This window comes from Bos indicus x Bos taurus, chromosome 8, assembly GCF_003369695.1.
Source record: "Bos indicus x Bos taurus breed Angus x Brahman F1 hybrid chromosome 8, Bos_hybrid_MaternalHap_v2.0, whole genome shotgun sequence".
NCBI lineage: Eukaryota > Metazoa > Chordata > Mammalia > Artiodactyla > Bovidae > Bos > Bos indicus x Bos taurus.
In genome coordinates this window covers 7,456,235-7,478,615 of record NC_040083.1, presented here as the reverse complement: position 1 = coordinate 7,478,615, position 22,381 = coordinate 7,456,235, and the positions used below count along the sequence as shown (strand labels likewise).

The 22,381-nt window shown below is 46.1% G+C and overlaps 1 protein-coding gene across 3 annotated transcripts in view; it reads left to right on the top strand.

The window, feature by feature from the left end:
* GATA4 (GATA binding protein 4) overlaps positions 1-22,381 on the top strand; it is a 79,135-nt gene that overhangs the window by 52,801 nt on the left and 3,953 nt on the right. For 2 of the 3 annotated variants that reach the window (XM_027548983.1, XM_027548982.1), the window contains exons 3-5: positions 17,757-17,926; positions 18,874-18,999; positions 21,361-21,448. In XM_027548983.1, the coding sequence (XP_027404784.1) occupies positions 17,757-17,926; positions 18,874-18,999; positions 21,361-21,448 (384 nt within the window). The remainder of the gene's footprint in view (positions 1-17,756; positions 17,927-18,873; positions 19,000-21,360; positions 21,449-22,381) is intronic. The other variant, XM_027548985.1, reaches the window with a different exon arrangement.

Below are 22,381 nucleotides of genomic sequence, written 5' to 3'. Positions count from 1 at the left end.
GCAGCGAGGAGAAATATGAAGCCTGGGTCCCCATCCTCATCCATGTCCAACCTGTCCAGTTGGTGAGCCATTTGGAGGAAGTTGTGACATTTATTGGTGGCACTGAGGCCCAGCAGACACTCTGAGAGTGAAAAAAGGAAAAAGAAAATAAAACTAATACAATAAATGAATATAAAATATATTCTGATATCCATGTACTTATGTCTTGGTTTAGGAACAAAATGTCTTTACCTCTAGTGAAAAGTGGGGAAAAACTCATTCCCCCAACTTTAGAAATACTCTCAAATAGGATGGAAATTCAAACCACATTGAGGGAAAGACTTTGAGAACTGGTCCATACCTCTCAGATCTCTGGCTGGTGTAAATTTATTTACCCGGTAATAAAATAAATGAGATTGGAAGGGAAGAGGCAATGTTCTCATTATTTGCAGGTGAAAGAATGGTCAGCTTTGGTAAACAAATATGTAAGATCACTGTGGAGAAAGCTGTAAAACTTAAAGACATATAAAAAAGACATGAACAAATGGGAAAAGATATTGTGTTCTTGGATTGGAAAGCTTAGCAGTATTCTTCCTTCCAGATTCCCCCTCAAAGAAAATCTATAAATTTAATGCGGTCCCAGCAAACATCCCAACAGGATTTCTTAAATTCAACTTATCAAGATGATTATAAAATTTATATGGATGAGTTATTGTGCCAGAATAGCCAAGATAGTTTTTATGAATAAGATGTAAGAAGAGAGAACTTGTCCTGCCAGAAATCAAAACAAATTAAAATAAACAGGTACTGGCACAGAAATTAAGGCAATGATGTTCATTACAGCCCTGCTGTATGCAGCAGTGAAAAATTTCTTGCTGAAAGACAGCCAAGGCATTAGGAAAGGGGAACCCATGGTATAAAAAGACTGGCAGCAAGCAGTGGATCCTTTCAGATATCAAAGTGCAGCTAAACAACTTTGGGAATTATGGATTAGAATGTAAATGTACTTTTACCATGTAAAACTAATAAATATTCTTCAAAGAGTGAGATAGATCTTTGTTGATGGTGTGTGCTTAGTCAGGCAGTTGTGTCTGACTCTTTGCAACCCCATGGACTGTAGCCCACAAGGCTCCTGTGTCCATGGGGATTCTGCAGGCACGAATACTGGAGTAGGTTGCCATGCCTTCCTCCAGGGGATCTTCCCAACTCAGGGATCGAATCCATGTCTCCCGTATTGCAGACGGATTATTTACCATCTGAGCCACCAGGGAAGCCCCTCTTAAGGCATAGGAGGAGTTATTTCCTCAGGGCAAGAATTCTTAAAGAGAATTTTTTTTTCAAGCTTTCTCTGGAGTCTAAAGAATATTATGACCACACTGTCAAAAACCTTATTTTTCCAGGGTCATAGTTTTATAACCAAACTTTAGACCAGATAGTGCTCAAATTGGCCCTGATAACAAGGGCAGATTGATACCAGCAGGGATTGTCCCTCTGGGGGAGTGGGGGTCTGAGTTTGATCAGCCCCAGGCTGTTGATTATAAGAGAAAGTCCTGGGCATAAGGGAACTTCAGTCCATTTTCCTATCCTATGTCAATAAAGATCTAATATTTTTAGGCCTTTTTTGGGGGGAGGGTGGGGGAAGTGTCCAAATACATGTGCTTCCATGAAGAAACTAAGCTGCAGAAAGGCCTGTATGGTGCGATCCCATTTGTGTTCAGGGCAGATGGCACTGTGCCCTGATGCCTGGGGCCCTTCCAGGTGCCCCTTCCTGGGGGAGGATTACATCTCCCACCCTGATAACATAGGCTTGCCTGTGAGACTTGCTTTGATCAAGGCCATGTGACTACAAGTCACTTGCGCAGATTCCAAGCACAGGTATGAAGAGTCATTATGTAGCGCTGACATCACTTTTTTGCCCCTGCCATGAGACCAGCATGACCCAGGTAGAGGTTGCACTGTCAGCCTGGGTCTCAGATTGAATCGAATTACACACATACAACAGAACTGCAGCCAGCTGACGTGTAGTATGAACAGCAGGAAACAACGCTTCAACATAGTAGACCACTGAGATTCTGGGGTTGCTTACTACAACATAACCTAGCAAAAGATGTCTGATACATTGTTAAACAGCACCCCAGCCAAACATAAGTGTTTGCTGAATGTATATGTTTCTCTTTAATGCATCTATATTTGTTACAACTTTTAAAGCAGATGTGATTTGAGTACTACATTTCCATTCACAAAACTTGCTGGGTTACTGTTTAGAGGTTTTACAACATGCCTTGGTAGGCTTATAATTTTGCTACTCTAAACAATGTTTTTCTTTGGAAAGTAAGTCCTGTGGAAGTTATTCCCCTCAAGTTGGTTCAGTTTAACATGCTGATTTCTAGAGGTCTGGCACTTGCAATGGATAACTACCAGGGATGGAAGGTTTTGAACAAGCCTAATACATCCTAGAGATAAGTACAAGGATTCCTGTTGCAGTGGTTATTGTGGCAAAAATTGAAAACTACCTAAATATACATCATAATGAAATAGACAAATTAAATGCCCTGTGTTAATATAAAGAAAAACTGTAAAGCAAATAAAGTAGCTGCATATGTATCAACATAATTAAAACTCAGAAACATATTAACAGGCAAAAATAAAACTTACAGAAAGCTACAAATATCATGTTATTTCTATGAAGCTTAATGAAGCTTAAGACATGCAAAAAAACTATGTACTTTTTTGGAAAACTGTGCACATATGTTTACCAGAGTAAAAGCATTCACATGAATTGTAAACATATTCAAGATCCACTGAGGGAAAGAGGAGACTGGGATGATAGGAATCAACAATCTGCAGTGCTTTATTTCTTTAAAAAATTGGAAGGAAATATGGTAAAATGTTAAGATTTAACAAAGCCAAATGCTGGCTTCAAAAGTGGTGTAATATTCTTTTCTTCTCAATTACTGAAATAGTTCACAGTTAAAAAAAAGTAAATTTGTAAACTTGGTGTACAGTATGAGGGTATTCATGTAAAGTAAAATTTCAATTTATACAAAGCCATGCCTATCATGTTCAGAGATACATATCTATGTGTGTAAGAGGATGAACAGGAATTGGAAGAATATACAGTGAATTCAAAATAGTGATTGGATAGGGATGGTGATAAAGAATAAAAGGAATTGTTATATTATTTTTGGTACTTTTTGTAATTTCTAAATATGAAAATTATAATTAATAATATAGAAAATGTCTGGAAATAGAAAAATTGTTAACCTCCATTGCTTCTAGGGAGCAGGACAGTGGTAATGGTGGAGACTTGTATCTTTCGTGTGCCATCTTTCTGTACTGTTTGTATTCTTAAAGCAATAATGATTTATACAATTTAAACATAAATATAGGGATAAATAAAATACATATATACATGAATGGAAAGAGTTCCAGTGTAGTGCCAAGTCAGATGATTCAAAAAGTAGGGAGTTAAAGGGGTTCCCTGGTGGTCCAGTGGTTAAGGCTTCACCTTCCATGCTTGGGGTGCGGGTTCAGTGCCTGGTCAGGGAGCAAAGATTCCACATGCTTCCTGGCCAAAAAAGCAAAATATAAAACAGGAGCAATATTGTAACAAACTCAATAAAGACTTTAAAAGTGGTCCACATTAAAAAAAAAAAATACAACCTAGAGAGTTAGAAATCATCTTTTCCAAATATTTTATTTCTGAGTTTTGGAGACCAAAGCAAGAGAGGTAAAGCTGCTGTTGGTGAATGTCTTGGCTTGTAATGCTTCTGGAGCGGGTTCTCATTGCTCCCAGCCTATAAGTTTAGTAAATGTAGTTTGTGGTATTGAAGCAGTAGATGGATCTCATTCACATCATTGGTAGAGAGTCCTGGGTAACACTCCTGCAGCTATACTAATCCTAAATACATCAATCCTAAAGAAAATTTTCATTGAAGAAACGGTTCTGCAGCTTAAAAAAAACCCAAATGACAGAAAAGTACTCTGGTGGTTGGAGGACCTCCTCAAGGCCACTGTGTGAGTTTAAATGTATCGAGGGGGATTTGGGAAAAGTCTGGGTCATCCTTTCACTCAATCAGCTGCACTTCTCTGTCTTTTTTTTTTTTAAATATAAATTTATTTATTTTAATTGGAGGTTAATTCCTTTACAATATTGTATTGGTTTTGCCATACATCAATCCTAAATAAAATTTTAATTGAAGGAAGGGTTCTGCAGCTTTAAAAAACCCCAAATGACAGAAAAATCGCTGTCAGAGTCATTTATACATTTGATCTGATATTAATCCAGATAATTTTTGAACTAGGAAGGACCTTGATATGTGGTCTAACACTCCCATTTTACAAAGAAGGTCCTAAACATAGGTGCATAAAATGAGTGCTATCCGGTCCATTGCCTGGGAGGAACACAGTCTCCTGGCCCTACTGTAAGTGATCTTCATCTTTCTTTTTGTTTTATGTTAAGTGAATGCAAAGCTAAACAGAGCCCTCCTGACTCTCCTTAGAATCCACGTTTCATGCAAAAAGCTTGCAGGATAACTAGGTGGATTAGTGGGAGAAGAAAATATAAACTGCTGGTGATTGAATTTAACCTGGGTTTGATTAAATAATCCCTAAGAAACCCCCAGAGGAGGAAAGTAGTCCCATGTATACAGTGCTACACCTTAGCTCCCCTCCCCTTCTAAAAGGCGTAAATCTCCCTGAAATGCCTCCCTAGCATTCAGAGCAATAAAGAGGTCACATTATATCTCCATAAATCTCCCCGGCTGGCTGGCTGGCTGCTGCCATTCCAGGAGGTGAAAGGGAAGTTGTTTCCTTTTGACGGCCACTGGGCTGGAAGGAAAAGGCTTTTCCCTCCAGACCCATTGTCTGGATCCCTGAGGGAGCTGGTCTGGCAATTTGTTCAGTATTTCCTTTCTGTCCTTCCAACCTGTCACAAACTTGAAGAGAGGTTGCAGAGTCAAAAGGGCCCAGACTGGCCTGGTATAAGTCTCCTCCAACGGCCCTGATAAAGGGCCTGGCCATAGCGCCTTCTCAGTCTTCCTAATTAATAAAAGGAACAGGATCTAAACAGGCAGCGTGCATGGGTATAGCCTAGCTTTAGAAACCAAGCAGGATTCACCAGGGGGCTGGGAACTAAGCTGGTCGAGGAGACTGGACTTGGGGGCACCTCGGGATAAGAACTGGGGTGCTCTGAGAGATGGCAGTGGGTCAATTAGACTGAGAACCTGCTTGGGAAATTGTGGGAGATAAGATGCTCTGATGGGAAATCAGAAAAAGGAATCTTCCCTGCTCTAAATTAAAAACATCACTACATGAAACAGTGGTGATGCTGGTGGAGGCTTATTATTTGCTTTATTGCTTTATTTAACCTATAAAAGAGTTATTTAATTGCAATGAGGAGATAAATTAACATAGTTCAGTATTCGAAAGGTTCACAAGGAAATACAGTTGAAAAGTACTCCTGAGCCACCAGATTATAGTCTCCCTAGAAGCAGTCAGTATTATCAGTTTCTTGTCTGTCCTCCTAGAGATACTTGGTGTGCGTACTAGCAAATATGATAGTTTCAGGTGAACAGGGAAGGACCTCAGCCTTGCAGATACGTGTATCCATTCTCCCCCAAACTCCTCCCCCACATAACACGGAGCATAGTTCCCTGTGCTATACGGTAGGTCCTTGTTGGTTATCCATTTTAAATATAGCAGTGTTGGACGCCTCTTCTTTTTTAAGAGAGTCTTCTATGCCCTGTTCTGTACCGTCTAATATTTCATAGCATATTTTGTAAAGAATTCCTTGCTGCTGTTGCTGCTGCTGCTGTCTCATCAGTCGTGTCCGACTCTATGCGACCCCATAGACGGCAGCCCACCAGGCTCCTCCGTCCCTGGGATTCTCCAGGCAAGAACACCAGAGTGGGTTGCCATTTCCTTCTCCAATGCATGAAAGTGAAAAGTGAAAGTGAAGTCATGTCCGACTCTTAGTGACCCCATGGACTGCAGCCCACCAGGCTCCTTTGTCCATGGGATTTTCCAGGCAAGAGTACTGGAGTGGGTTGCCAGTGCTTTCTCTGAAAGAATTCCTTATCAGTGTATAAAAGATTTTCATTCTTTATGGCTACACAGCACACCCTCATTGAGTTAATAATAGTCCCATATTGATGAACATATAAGTTGTTTTCCCAATCCTCTGCTGTTACAGGAAAAAATGCCACATTAACTATGCTTGTACGTGAGCCGTTTTATGAAAGTGCCAGGGCATCCACAGGATAAATTCCTGGAAGTGGAGTTTCTGGATCAAATGCACTTGTGTTTATCCTCTTGCCAAGATATCCTCATGTTGCCCACCTCCCTATCCCCGTGCCCTGCTCTCCATCAATGTCCGGTCTGCGTGTTTACCCACAGTCCTCTCCCAGGGCACAATTAGGAGACTGAGGCAGGCTGGCGGGAGGCCTGGACTCTGGGGGAGCCAGAACCAGCGCCGGACTTTGTCCACAGCGAGATTGGCAGGCAGCTTTTGACTGGCTTGTCACGTACATGCCTGCACTTGTTGGTCCTGCCCACTGTGGAAAGGACCTTCCTCTCTCCTTCTGTGGGTGGGAAGAATAGCCTGTGCCTTAGTGGCTACCTGAGCCCTGAGGTCCACGTGCAGAAGGCATTTGGTCATTGGAATGGGAGGATCCTGGGAAGTTGCAGGAATGAAGTTGACATTTCCAATCCCCTGGCGCCTAGGCAGAGATGCTTTTGAAAAGTAAATTGAACATGATATTAGTTATTTCGCAACAGCCTTATTAATCTGCATTATGCAAGTAATATGTAATATACAGGCTGTAAATTTCACTCATTTAAAGTGTGCACTACAGTGGATGGATGGTAATATGTTCACAGAGTTGTGTGTCTGTCTCACAGTCAACTTGAGGACATTTTCATCACTCCATGAAGAACCCTGTACCCGTCAACAGACATTCCCGTTCCTTCTCCCCCAGCCCCTGGCAACCACTAATCTACTCTCTGTGGATTTGCCTGTGGATTCTGAACATTTCATATGAATGGGACCATGCACTCTGATCTTTGTGACCGGCTTCTTTCTCGGTATTAATGTTATTTTTAACCATCCATTTCCCCTGAGCTCAGGGATTTCACACTGCTGTTCCCTCTGCCTCCAATGCTGTTCCCCCCAATACAAAGATGTTTGCTTAATTAGCTGCTGATTTAGTGAATTTTGAACTGTGTTACAGGAAGAGAAAATTCTTGACATAGTCTACTAATTGTCATTTAAAAAATCAACCCAAGTTTTCTTTTTTTCTTTTTTTACTGTATCTTAGTTTTCTTACTCATTCCCCTACCAGTGAATATTTGAGTTGTTGCTAGTGTTTTGCCATTAACACCTAACATATAAATATTTCTGCCTTCCTGTCTGTCTCTTTATCTCTGGGAGTGTTGGGGAGTCTTTTCGATGTATTTTAATGAATTATTAGAGCAATTTTATCACTAGAGTTGGCTGATTTTTAATGCATTTCGTGGAGTACTTTCCTGTATCCATCCATCCATACATCCAGATGGATGTATAATATACATATATATATATATACACACACACACAGATGGGTGTATATGTACACTATGTGTATATGTGTATTTATAGCTAGGAGAACTTGTGGCCCTGTGTATATAATTCCCTCAACTGAATTATGATGTTTGTCCAGGAACATGGATCTCAGTAACCAGGCAATCAGGCAGGCCAGGAGCGGAGCCTTCAGATGTACACTGTCCTACTGGTGTGACTGCTGCCTCATTGAATGCTTTAGGGCGCTGGATTTTGAAATCTGTTCGGTCAAAATGTTCTAAGTTTCTGTTGTGTGCCGAGCACTGCAGATGAAGTGAACCAGCCTGAGAGCAGCATGGGGCTGGGGAGGGCAAAGATCAGGTCACAGAATGTTCTGGAAGCTTAGATGACTTACTTACCATCTTCGGACCTTGGTTTCCTCCACCAAACATCCACATAGTCACCCAGACATCTCTTCTAGTTTTCAAGACTTGTGTGCCCACCCTCAAGGAGCCAGCACAAGAGTACCAGGATGAGGGGCTGCTCAGAGCTTATCAGGCGCAGAGAAGGAATGGGAGTGTGTTTTGGGCTCAGTACCCAGAGTCCAGGAAGCAGCAAATATTTTCAGTGGCCGATGCCCACCCAGGGCTCCTGTGGCTGTAGCTGAGCCAAAGGCTAAACCCAGCCTGAACCTGGGGAGATGGGAGATGTTGGTGGCCAACTAGAGAACCCAGCATTCAGAGCAGTTTGGGGCACCTCTTTCCTTGCATTCTGCATACACCTTGTCTGGGAGGTGGTGACACCGAGAAACGAGTGTCTGGGGGACCCCGGGGGAGTAAGTGTCAGGGTTGTAGGTCTTATACTTGAGTTCTGTCAAGAGTGGCCATAAGTCTGATGTTAAGCCAGTTACCTGCCGTGAACAGCCAACTTATTGGAAAAGATGCTGATGTTGGGAAAGATTGAAGACAAAAGAAGAGGGTGGCAGAGGATGAGATGGTTGGATGGCGTCACTGACCCAATGGACATGAACCTGGGCAAACTCAGGGAGAGAGTGAGGGACAGGGAGGCCTGGCGTGCTGCAGTCCACGGGGTGGCGAAGAGTTGGACATGACTTAGCAAGTGAACAACAAAATGGTAACCCAGAATAATTAGTAACAAGCACCTTTCCCTCAGAAGTGTTCTACTGTAACTTGTGAGTTATGTGGTATCCTAGCCAGTCCAACGGAGTGGGTGAGGCGGGGGGAGGCAAAGAGGAGGAGCTGTTGGTTCCAGGTTTAGAGGCGGGAGGCTGCAGGGCAGGGTGTCCGTTGGATGCAGCAGCTGACAGAGACCCAGGCTAGTCCTCACTCATGTCTGCAGGGTTCTTCCCCAGGCCCCTTGGGGAAGACTCTGGGCAGCTCAGCCACTGGGTAAAAATGGACAGGATGTGGGGAGGGGGAGCCCACAGAGGACCAGGAGACCACTGGGCACAACAGTGTTTGTAAAAACATTTATTGTCAGAAGGATAAAATATCAACATTAGGAAGAGTTTTAAGATCGAAATTAAAACACAACACAATCTTTTGAGTGTCTCTTTGTTTGTTTGTCTACTTTGAAGACAGTTTCCCAAGCCTGTGCATCACAAGTGGAAAGGGGCCATGGTGACCCTCTCCCAGGAGTCTACATGTGTTTCACTTATAGATACAGCAAGCAAAGTAGTATTCTCAGAACCTAACACCATGGATAATCATGAGGCGGTCTGTGTCCTTCATGGACTTAACCTTGCACAATGCAGGAGGCTCAGGACATCATGCTCACCAAGGACCAACTGTGAATTCTAAAGCACCCAGAGGGCTTCCCTGGTGCTTCAGTGGTAAAGAATCCACCTGCCAATGCAGGAGGTACAGGTTTGATTCCTGATCCAGGAAGATCCCACATGCCATGGAGCAACCGAGCCCACGCGTATAACTATTGAGCCTGTGCTCTAGAGCCCAGGAGACTCAACTACTGAGCCCACGTGCCGCAGCTATTGAAGCCATCGTGCCTTAGAGCCCGTGTTCTGAAACGAGGCACCTGAGCACTGCAACTAGAGAGTAGCCCCTGCTCTCCGAAACTAGAGAAAAACTCGCACAGCAAAAAAGACACAGCCAAATAAATAAATAAAAATTTAAAGCTCCCAGAAATTTCTCCCACGTTAGTGACTACCCCTTCAGTCATGGGGAAATCTTTACACTGTAATTATATCCCTGTACCTGGGGATTCTTGAGGGTCACAAAGAGGCAGGCCAGGAGGCATTTCCCAAGCTGGTGTGCTGAAGGGCATTGAAACGCACGTGCCTTGAGATGCTTCTGTGGTGCCGGTGAGCTGGATAAACAGGCATACATACGTGGGTGCTGGACTTCTTGTGGTCCTCGCTGCTAACATGTCATGTCATGACTGTCTTTCACAAAGTGATTTTTGAATTGCTCATGTTCAAAAATCACTGTCTGCTACTGGGAGGAGAATCAGGCCCCCGGCAAGATGGTCAAGCTATCCATCTGCTGGCAGAACCTGGTGGAACTCTGGGTCCACGGTTAAGAGACTGGCCAGTCTTTCTGGGTTGAAAGCTGAGCTCCTCTATTTACTGGACAAGACTTACTTCTCTGACCCCCACTAACACACCTCTTTCTGGGCCTCCCTCCCACTCTGCCCCTGCTGTGAATGCAGACCAAATAGGAATGGAGGCAGACACTTGGGAGCTTGTAGAGCTTCAAGAAAGGATCAGCTGGTCCACAGAATGGAAAGGCTTGTCTCTTCCCACAGCTTCTTCAGTGTCATGGTTGGTTAGAGCTTCAAGAAAGGATCAGCTGGTCCACAGAATGGAAAGGCTTGTCTCTTCCCACAGCTTCTCCAGTGTCATTGTTGAGCCCCACGGAGTCTTTCTCTGTGTGACCTGTCATTTTTCTTAACATATTCAGTTCAGTTCAGTCACTCAGTCGTGTCTGACTCTTTGCAACCCCATGGACTGCAGCACGCCAGGCCTCCCTGTCCATCACCAACTCCCAGAGCTTGTTCAAACTCAAGTCCATCGAGTCGGTGATGCCACCCAACCATCTCATCCTTTGTCATCCCCCTCTCCTCCTGCCTTCAATCTTTCCCAGCATCAGGGTCTTTTCCAGTTAGTCAGTTCTTCACATCAGGTGCCCAAAGTATATTGCTGCTGCTGCTGCTGCTGCTGCTAAGTCGCTTCAGTCGTGTCCGACTCTGTGCGACCCCATAGACGGTAGCCCACTAGGCTCCTCTGTCCCTGGGATTCTCCAGGCAAGAACACTGGAGTGGGTTGCCATTCCCTTCTCCAATGCATGAAAGTGAAAAGTGAAAGTGAAGTCGCTCAGTCGTGCCCGACTCTTAGCGACCCCATGGACTGCAGCCCACCAGGCTCCTTTGTCCATGGGATTTTCCAGGCAAGACTACTGGAGTGGGTTGCCACTGCCTTCCCCGCCAAAGCATATTAGGCAGTATTAATCCTTGGCATCATGCTGCAAATATTTTCCTCCAGTCTATCATAGCAAGAGGTTGTTCTTTCTTTCCTCCTTTCCTTCCTCCCTCCCTCCCTGTTTCTGGTGGTTCCTTCCTTTCAGGATGTCCTTGCTTACTTGTGATTTTTTTCTTAACCTGACTCATTCTTCAACTCTCACCTCAAGTCCAAAGCCAGGCTCCTTGGTAAATGCTACTGGAGTGTGTGTGTTGGTGGAAATCTATTTCCAGTACAATTACAATATTCACCTGAAGAAAAGTTTAAAGGTCTCTCATATTGCTCAGTGGCTATTAAGAAATGTAGTTCAGGGACTTCCCTGGGGGTCCAGTGGTTACGACTCTGTGCTTCCACTGCAGGGGGCATGGGATTGATCCCTGGTCCAGGAGCTAAGATCCTATAAGCCACATGGTGTGGCAAAAAAAAGTAGGAAGGAAGGAAAGAAAGAAAAAGAAATATAGTGGGTCACATGTTTCATACAGATTCTTCTCAGCTTCCTTGTTTGTAAATTTCTAAAGCTATCCTGCCCCTCATGGGTCAGGGTTGGGATGTAGTGGGTACTCTCTGTGCAGCTCCCGCGTGCCCTGCCGGGCACTCAGAGGCAGGCCCCCAGCTCCCGCTCCGCAGGGCAGCTGCAGCCCGGCCCAGCAGGAACCGCTTCTGTTTAGCAGGAGCTTCCAAAATAGGTGCTCTAATCCTGCCAGCCAGCCGGTCGCTGCCTGAGCTGTGTCTGCCCTCCCCGCCCAGCTGCCTGTCACCGGCTGGGCCTGACGAAGCCCAGAAGACCGAAGGCTCAGTCGCTGCCCAAAAACCTCGGGATTTGTTTGCTGCTCGTGCCTCAAACCGAGGCGCCAGCCCAGGGACAGAGCCTGGCCTGTCAGGAAATCCAGGCACAATCTCCGCTGAACTTTGGATGGGACTTGGGGCTGGGGTTCAGCAGGGACCTCTGGGTGGGGCTGGACGTCTTGAAGCCCCTTTGGCTCTGTCCCGTCTCTGGGCGGCCCCTCCACTCTGTTCACCCGGCCTGGCCTCCCACCCACTCTGGCCTTGATTTTGCACCACTGAATTGGCGCTCTGGGCATGGATAATTTCCATTGTGTTTGTGTGTTTTCCCTCCCGAGATAGACTGCAGAGTGACCTGGGGCAGCTGAGGATGTGCTGGGGGTGGAGGTGAGGGGTGGGGCCTAGTGATGCAGCCCAGGCTTCATTGCAATTTGTCGCATTTAATAAAATTATTTGCTTTGAGTTGTACATCCCCAGCTAGATCGAGACAACTTAGGGCAGAGATTTTTGCCCCAGTTTTGCCTAATATGGGCTTCCCTGGTGGCTCAGACAGTAAAGAATCTGTCTACAATGCAAGAGACCTGGGTTTGATCCATGGGTTGAGAAGATCCTCTGGAGAAGGGAATGGCAACCCACTCCAGTATTCTTGCCTGGAGAATTCTTGGCATGGACAGAGGAGCCTGGTGGGCTACAGTTCTTGGGGTCACAAAGACTTGGACACGACTGAGCAACTAACACTTCCACGTTTTACACTTTGCCTAATATATCTCTATGTCCAGCACTTGCTTCAAAGGCAAGCAGAGTGGACACACACACACGGCATGTATCTGGGCTCTGGTGCCCCCACCAGAAACACAGGCACCTGACGGACTCGGCATCTGAGGACTGAGGGAGAGGAGGGTCTCCTCCCTCCCAGCTCTGGCTCAAGACCCAGCAAGTGGTAGCCCCCCTGAAGAGGGAAGGCACGAGGGGCACCTTTGCAGCAGAGCAGAGCCAGCTTTGCAGCTCCAACCCAGCGGCTGGCATGAACGTGGCCGAGTCCATCAGCCTGAGCTCGCTCTCCGGCTGTAGGGAGACAAAACAGCTTTCTCGCAGTACCCAGTGGATGTTGCCAGCTGTAATCCCGGTCTCTGAGTCCTCTCACTTCTCCCCCACCACCTCCCCTCTCTTCCTCTCCCGTCAGCCCCTCTCCCAGCCCTGACTTGCTGGCCAGCCTGTGGGTGGGTTCCCCAAGATTGATGGAGCCGGCCGGGAGAGGTCAGCTCCCAGCCTGTGTTTGCGTCAGCTAGCCATGGGGGAAGTCAGGGTGGGATCCTTCAACCTCCTGGCCCACATTTTTCTTGCAGGCACTTGGGTGGGCGTAGTCTGCCTTAATTCCTAGGCATATCCGTACTATTAATAAATTGGGCACAGAACAAACCAGGCTGGGTTTTCGCCCCTCCTTTAAAACATTTTTTTAATTGGGCATGGATGGAAGTGAGGAGTTAAATCCCCATTCCTGGGGTGAGGGCTCAATTCATTTTCTGCTTTTGGTTGCTAAAATGATCGTGAATTACGAGTTCCCATGAGGAGCAGCCCCAGACCACTCAACCTGTCTGCAAGTTCACTCTGCCTATGAGTCTCAAACTGGGTCAAATTTAAGAGCGATACACCTTACAATTGAGAAAAGGCCAGATTCCCAAATCTAGCTCTTCTATCTGTTCCCGCTCCCAAAATCCCAGCCCCCAGTTTCTCCCTGGTTGTTCCCACTCTCTCCCAACCCCACCAGCCCTGACAATAACCCACCACTGTTATCTCATTGGGTGTTTGCAGACCTCTTTACAGCCATTGTTGTGAGGTTTTTTTCCCTTATTTGCAAAGTACTTTACAACTTTTATTACAAGTCTTTCCTCTGAATGTGGGGTAACACTGACCCACTTCTGAGAGCTGGATTCCCATTGCCTTTCTAAGTGGTTGGTCCAGATCCCAAGATGCCCGGCACTGGGTGGGTGGGGCTTTTGAAAGTCAAGGCCATGGCCATGGCCTTCCTCATTAGAAATCAGGCTGCTGCCCACTTGCCCTCGGGAAGTTCCACCCAGGGCACGTCTATGTAATGAGGTGGTTGTTACCAAGGTTCACACAGATGTTAGTGCTGGTTTGGGGCTCCCAGCCTGTAGCCTCTCACCTTCCCCAGAGTGGGAGCTAAGCAGTAGTGTTTGAACTTTCTTCCCCTTCTTCAGTCCATTGGGTTCCTGCTTGTGTCAGATGTAAGAGAATAAAAGGTGCCTTCCCCCATGGCATAGTGGGAGTTGCTGTAGATGATCAGAAGTTTTGGTTTTCTTATTTTTTTTTATCGTATTTAAAAGCTAAGCAATTATAACATTTCAGAATGATACTTTTAAAAATGAAAAAGCCACACAATTTATTAGCCTAATAGAAGCCCCTTCCTGGTGGTCTCAGCTGCTGTCACAGCGTATAGGATGTTTTGCAAGTTGCGTTTTTTTATTTAACATGGGAAGTAGGCATTTTTCTCTATCATTAGGTTGTCTTCGTCATAATCATTTACATGTGTGCAACATCCCACTGAGTAGGTCAGATGACAAGATCTGTCTGGTAGAAGACATGGAGACTTTACCCATTTGGAGATGTGGTAGGTTGTAGGCAGACGTGGTACATTTACGATGCTTTTAGGAAGCTCGTCCTTAACGGCTTTCCTTTGGCTGCTGTTGTAATGCCCGACTCTTCAATCTGGGTCAGACTTCTGCGCCTTCTACCCTAGACAAGCAGTCTCTGCCACCATAATACCCCACTTGCTTAAGATATGGGTCCCGGGGCTTCCCTGGTGGCTCCGTGGTAAAGAATCCACTTGCCGACGCAGGAGACATAGGTTCCATCCCTGGTCTGAGAAGATCTCACATGCCGTGGAGCAACTGAGCTCATGTTCAGCAACAAAAGAGGCCACCGCGATGAGAAGCCCATATATGCCCCATGCACTGCAACTAGAGAGCAGCCCCCACTCGCCACAACTAGAGAAGGCCCTTGTGCAGCAATGAAGACCCAGCACAGCCAAAAAAAAAAAAAATTTTTTTTAAAGATACATGGCCCAAATGAGTTCAGTTATGCTGTTATTCATTGCTGATACTGTGGCCCAGTTTGCCCAACCAGGGCATTAGTGTTCATAGCTCCTATGACCTCCATCAGAGTGCTTAAATAGCAGGTACTCAGTAAATATTTGTTAGTGACAAATACATACTTGCCGACCTCCAGTGCCTTTCCCCAGCCTGTAAAATAGTTGCTTGACTGTGTAACCCATTCTGTGTGGCAGGTGAGAAGGTATTTCTAAGGCAAACCTTGGTGTTGGGTTCTCAACGCTCCAGGCCAGTAACCAGCAGAGAGACTGGAACTGCTAGGGAGCCTCCTGAGATGAGACCCTGTCTGGGAGGTAAAACAGTAAGTGTGAAAAGAAAAGGGAATGTCCCCTCCAAAAAAAGAGGAATGGATTGAGAGACCTCTGTTTGTGCAGCCTTCTTTAGATAAATCGGAACATAGGAAAGAGGTTGGTTTGCTCATCTTTAAAAGAAAAAGAGTGTGAATCTTTATCTGTGAGAGGCACGTTCTGAAATATTTATGAGTGAAATGGCAGAAAGTCTGAGAGTTTCTTAAAAAAAAAAAAATCAGGTAGGGAAAGTGGGTGGAGGTATACATGAGATACGATTGGCCACAAAATGTTGAAAGCTGGATGGTAATTAAATAAGAGTTCGTTTTCCCATTCAGGCCACATTTGGGCCTGAAAAAACAACAACAACAAAAAGAATAATTGAGTTGTACTGGGTTTGGAATGGAAAGGTGGCTGTAGAAAGCCCTCTGTCCGGAGTTAGACCCGAATGACGAGGATCTTTTGAGGCTGTAGCGCCATCTAGTGTTGATTGCAAACACGCTACAAATGAGGACATTGTAAGCGCCTCTCCTTGGTCTGAGGGCCTTTTATGAACTCCCTTGGCCTTTCCAGCCCTCTCACCAGAAGGCTGGGCCAAGGGAGCGGGGCAACAGGCACGGGTGGGGTGGCAGTGGTGGGTGGAGAGTGACGTGCAGGTTGTTGACGCCTCCCCCGGGTTTGGGAAAGAAAGCTGAGTCCAGGAGTCGTCATGTCATGTGGGGCTCTGAAGGCCGGTGACCTTGCTGGAGGGTTCTCAGTGTGACCTGGGTGCAAAAATAGCCTCTCTTGTGACTGTGTGTGCTCAGCTCCCCAGACTGAGCAAACAGCCCCTCACACCTGCACACTGTTGACTCACAGTTACTTGTTTGCAGGTGCAAATGACTGTTTGTGTACCCAGACTTGAGGGGAGGGCCCCCCACCATCCTTTCCTCTCTTAGCTCATGTTCCCTTAGAGCAGGTAGTGGGGCCACAGAACTGGCAGAATGTGAGACCTTAACCCCCAGGGCAAGGGGGCTAAGTCTTGATGGCAGAGAAAGGCGTTACCCTCCTCCTCAAGTCTCCCCGTGAACTAGAGAAAAATCCACTCTTGCTTCTCATAGTACGATAAGAGCAATCTGGACACCAGAGTGGCTGTATTTAGGGACAGAAAATTAGAAAGAATATAACATTTTTTAAAACAGGAAGCAATACTATGGAGTCAGAGAGACTTCTGGGAGTTCTCAGCCAGGCTTTAAATAGATAACAGGGAATAAGAAAACCGGCCCAACCTATCTCAGCAGGATGACACGAGTGAGATGTGTCCGTTGTTACCTTCTATAGACATTAGGACTTCCTTAGTGGGCCAGTGGTTGACTTTGAGCTCCCGATGCAGGGAGCTTGAGTTCGATCCCTGGTCAGTGAACTAGGTCCCACATGCTACAACTAAGACCCAGCATGGCCAAATCAATTAATCAATCAATCAATAAGTAAATATTTTAAAAAATTCTATAGACAATGGAAGACAAAGGGGGTGGGGAGGGAGGGGCCTGTGAGCGAGTGCAGGGGAGTGGCAGGGATGGCCACGTTCCTGTGGACAGGTTCCACTCTAAGGCATCATTGCTTATAATATGCACCTTTATCCCTTTGTTCCAATAAGCAAGAAAAACGTCAAGGTATGACATAGCATGATCATACAGATATTGAAATGAGAAAAATGAATTACGACCTTCTCATGCAGGGAAGTTTGAAAATTTCAAGAGCTTTCAAAAAAGAGAGTCCCTTTTGCTCAGTAATTCTATATCTAGGGGAATATCCTGAGAAATAACCAGAAATGCTAAGAGTAGTTTACTGAATGAGCTTTGTCTACAAAAATCAGAAACTGGGTAATGACTTAGTAAAAATTCAGTGAGAATAAAGGATGGTGCATTTCTGTGATGGGATAATATACACTAAAGTTTCTGAAGAATTTCTAATATGGGAAAATGCTTTGATATGAAGTGAAAAGACAGGCTCAAAATGATATGGCCTGACCTCAAGTAGGCAAACCTGTGTCAATGTGTAAAGTATTACGAAGGATGTAATAGAACGAACTTAATAACATGGTGATCTTTGAGTTATAGGATTACATGTGTTTACTATATTCTTTGTACACATTTCAGCATTTAACTTTCTTGAAGTAAATATTTATTATATTTTTACGGAAAAGGAACTGGAATCTCAATTCTGAAAGGGAAAAAAGAGAGAAAGAAGGTCTTGAGTGGAACGCAGTGTCGGGTGAGACCCCAGCTCTGAAGCAGCGGAGGGTCCAGGTGCTGGTGGTCTCTGCCGCCCTGCCTTCCCCTTCTCACAACCAGGGAGAGCCCTGCTGTGTCTGTGATGTCGGCGGTGAAACGTCCACTCCCCAGGACAGGCCTTGGAGCCGGTTCTCCAGGGTGAGGGCAGAGTGAGGAACAACATGGCAGCCCAAGTGGCCCGTCTTCCACTCCTTGCAAGGGAAGGCCATCGTTTCTGTGGTCTCTGATTTCTGGGCATAAGCAGAGAGCTAATCCTCTGTGTTGCTTCCCACCCAGTAGATATGTTTGATGACTTCTCGGAAGGCAGAGAGTGTGTCAACTGTGGGGCCATGTCCACCCCACTGTGGCGGCGGGACGGGACGGGACACTACCTGTGCAACGCCTGTGGCCTCTACCACAAGATGAACGGCATCAACCGGCCCCTCATCAAACCCCAGCGCCGCCTGGTAAGCAGGGCCTGGTGCCACGTGGCCAGGGCGGGGGCAGGTGCCACGTGGCCAGGGCGGGGGCAGCGGGCTTGCTTCTCTGCTTCTCTCAGCTCCCGGCTTCGGGCTCAGCCTCAGTGGGCAGCTCCTGGTTTCGAATCTGGGGTTTCAAGTTATCTTTCAAAGAAGGTGCAGGTTGAAGGATTGGGTGGGTGGCAAAGAGTCATTTCGTCCACCTTCAGTGTTAGTTTGAACTGTGAGGATGGTCCAGCCCATTCAGTTCAACCCCTTAATTATGCAGAAGTGAAAAGTGAGGCTGTGCCTTGCCTGCATTGTGTGGTGTGTCTCCTGTGCTCACGTCAACCCTGTGAGGAAGGCTGACTCTTCCTTTTATGTTGTGACTCACTCAGTTTTCAGCTGATCCGTTGACAAACCCAAAGATTATGTGAGGGTGTGCTGGGCCCTGTAGCTGGGGAGGAGATAGAAGCAAGTTTTTGGCTCCTAGTTTCCTGGTCATTTCTACCACGATTTAATTTTGACCAATAGCTTTCACAGATATTAGGGAAGGAAGAACAGAGGGGATAAACCGTGGTGCTTGCTTCCCTCTCTTGAAGTCAGTGTTTGAAGTCTCTGGGATACAGTAATTGTCAACTCCCGCCCCTGAGGCCCAGGTTAATTCTACTTTCCGGAGAAGTTTTTCTGCCTACAGTGCCCAGTGGTTGCTGGGCTCTTCCCTGACGTGACAGATAATGTCGCTGACGCAGCAGGAACGACCAGGATTTGCTGTCTCCGGCAGCCCAGCCCTCGGTCCCATGCACCCGTGAGAGGCTGGGGTACCCGATTCCCATCATCCGGGCATCGCAGCATCGGAGCATCCCTTGCGGTGGCCCCGCCCCGCGATTGCTCCTGGTGAAGCAGATGCCATGGCACCTGCCTTGGGCCTGAAGGGTCTGTCTCCTGTGTTGCAGTCTGCCTCGCGCCGAGTGGGCCTCTCCTGCGCCAACTGCCAGACCACCACCACCACGCTGTGGCGCCGCAACGCCGAGGGCGAGCCAGTGTGTAATGCCTGCGGCCTCTACATGAAGCTCCATGGCGTAAGGCTCCCTCCGCACCACGTCCCGTACTTTCCTCCACAGCTTGGGTCTCATCCCTCTTCCCCACAGATCATAATTCATTGTCTCCTTAAATACACTTAAATCTGGAAGGTCCAGAGACTGTCTTACAGCAGTCTATTAAGGCTGCTGTAACGATGCCATAGACTGGGCAGCTTGGGTCTCCTGCATTGCAGGTGGATTCTTTACTGACTGAGCCACCCGGGAGGCCCACGGAGCAGCTTGTGTGTGTGTGTGTGTGTGTGTGTGTGTGTGTGTGTGTGTGTTAGTCATTCAGTCATGTCTGACTCTTTGCAACCCCAGGGACTGTAGCCTGCCAGGCTCCTCTGTCCAAGGGGGATTCTCCAGGCAAGAATTCTCCAGGCAAGTTCTCTAAAGTGGGTAGCCATTCCCTTCTTCAGAGGATTTTCCCTACCCAGAGATCTAACCCAGGCCTCCTGCATTCCAAGTGGATTCTTTACTGTCTGAGCTACCAGGGAAGCCCTACTGGGCAGCTTAACCAACAAAAATTAATTTCTGTGGTTCTAGAAGCTAGAGGTCTGAGATCAGAGGCCAGATCAAGGGAGGACCCCCTGTCTGGTGGCAGATTTCTTACTCTGTCCTTACATGGTGGAAGGGGCAAGAATGCTGTGGGGTCTCCTGTATAAGGCCACTAATCCCATTCATCAGGGCTCAACTTCATGACCTCATCACCTTCCAAAGGCCCCACCTCCTAATACAATCACCTTGGACTATAGGTTTGTGAACATGTCAGTTTGAGGGGGATACACATTCAGACCATAGCAGAGACATTGCTAGGGAACATCACTTCCATCTTTAATACTACCTAAGTCTAATTCCCATTTTACCGATGAAAGAGACTCAAAAGTAGTCTGTATATGTGGTAGTATGATATATAACAAAGGTAACAATTCAATGGATAAAGAATAGCTTTTTAAGAATGCTTGTATTGACCCAGTCTGGAACACAGAAATGAAACTTGGCCTCTGCCTCCTACCAAAATCAAAAATAAACTTGGGTGTATTAAAGATATGAAATGTAAAACCTCTAAAAAGGGACAGTAAAAATACTAGAAGAAAATATAGAGGGAGAGGTTATATAACCTTGGGGATGGGAGAAGAACTTTTCTTTGGCAAATTTTCAAAACTCTTAAAGCCATAAAAGAAAAAGATATATTTGGTTGTATACCAATTCATATTAGTATATGGAAAAAGATACCCCAAGAAAGTAAAACCAGGGGGTAAGGGGAGAGGGAAATGAGGAGTTCCTGTTTAATGAGCAGAGAGTTCAGTTTTGCAAGATGAAAGTGTTCTGGAGATGAATGGCGGAGACGGTTGCATAACCGTGAATATGCTTGACAGTGTTGAACTGTACATTTAATAATGGTCAAGATGGTAAGTTTCATGTGACGCGCACTTTATGACAATGTTTCTAAAGTACTAATGTGGGCGGGGGTGCACATGAGGGCAGGATTCTTCTGAAGTCAGGATGGTGTTCAAGAAGGTTCAAGGTGGGCGGAGGGGAGGAGGGCTGGGAGGGAAGGACACTTTCCTCCAAAGGTGGAGGTGCTGGCTCATCTGACTAGGTCGACCGGAAGGCAGTTCAAGTTCACGGATGCTACTGCCCCCTTTTATTTTTTAGCCACTCTGGTGGCTTAGTTCTCTGACCACGGAATGAACCTGGGCCCTTGGTAGTGAGAGCGCAGAGTCTTAACCACTGGACTGTCAGGGAATTCCCTACACTTCCTTCTTTAACAATTCCATGTTCATATCTCAAAAGTGGCTGTGGCTTTTCCTCTGGCTTTTGCAGGTGTGGCCTGTATTAGTCCCACAGGAGAGACTAGCATAGACCCGGGACTGAACAGTTCGGTTGGCCAGGCCTGAAAGAAGTCAGATGTAGGCAAGGCACACTATTTTAAAATACTAGAAAGAGGACCCTGCCAGTCTGCCGCTTTCCCTCCCCCAACCCAAGACAGAGTTCAGTGTTTTTATTTTTTCTGTTTTCCCACATCACCTAAAATCTGGTTATTTTCTATTTGTCTGTCTTTCCCAACACACTGTGAACTCTACAGGCAAGGAACTGTGTCTTTAAGTCTGTTTCCCCAGGGTCTAGTACAGTATCCCAAAATATAAGTGTTCAACTCATCTTTTTAATAGAATTGATTTCTTGCTCAAAGGGAGTTCCAGGCCTGATTGACTTAGGCTCAGTCCCAAAGTTTGTAGAGGAATTGCACAGATCTGGCCCTCCCAGTGTGTATTTCTGTGTGTGTGTGTGTGTTGTGTAAATACTGTCACAGATCATGTACAACTGGAAAATCATGTGTGTTGACTTGCAACCTCCTAGGTCCCCAGGCCTCTTGCAATGCGGAAAGAGGGGATTCAAACCAGAAAACGGAAGCCCAAGAACCTTAACAAATCAAAGACACCAGCAGGTGAGAAAAAGATCTCTGTGGAATTCTATGAATAACTCAGTAGCCCTCAGAGTGAATGAGCATCCTGTATGCTCAGGTGGGCCAGCCCAGGCTGCAGAGGTGTAATGATAGCGTCATCCATTCCCCGCCTTTCAAGACAGAATGAATAACTTAGTGCAAAAGTAACATTGCCATGGAACGTATTGGGAGCTTTTAAAGCAGGTTCAACTCTTGTCATGCCTGATTTTTGCCAGTTACAAAGATTGCAGAGGTCCAGCTAGACCGATCTTGGAGGAGAAAGGAAAATTACTCAGCCCCTCCATCTTTAGTGCTGCAGCTACTGAAGAACTCGAGTCCTTTTGGCTCGCTTTGGGCTAAATGGGGTCAAGAAACACTGGGCCCATGAGTTGTGTTCAGTTAGATTTGGATATTGATTTGTAAGCTAGTGTATAATTAACATTGTGTGTACTTTGTGCTTTACAAACCTCCTTCACAAATACTGTCTCGTAGATCCTTAAAGACCCTCACTAGACCCCATTTATGATCCCCATTTTACTAATGAGCAAGCTGAGGCTCAGAGAGGGCAGTGACTTAACAAGGGTCACATAGCTGTGAATGGGTGAAACCCCTGTGGTTTCACTTAGGAAATATGGAAATTCTGTTCAATATACGTTCTGCCTCTCAATTTCTAGATTTCAAGATGAGGACTACTTGGGTCCCCTACCAAGAGCATTCCCTGCTTGACTGACATGTACACACAGCTATATTTAAAATGGATAACCAACAAGGACCCACTGTGTAGCACAGGGGACTCTGCTCAATGTCACGTGGCAGCCTGGATGTGAGGGGAGTTTGGGGGAGAATGGACACACATATACGTATGATTGGGTCCCTTTGCTGTCCACCTGGAACTATCACAACATTGTTAATCAGCTAAACTCTAATACGAAATAA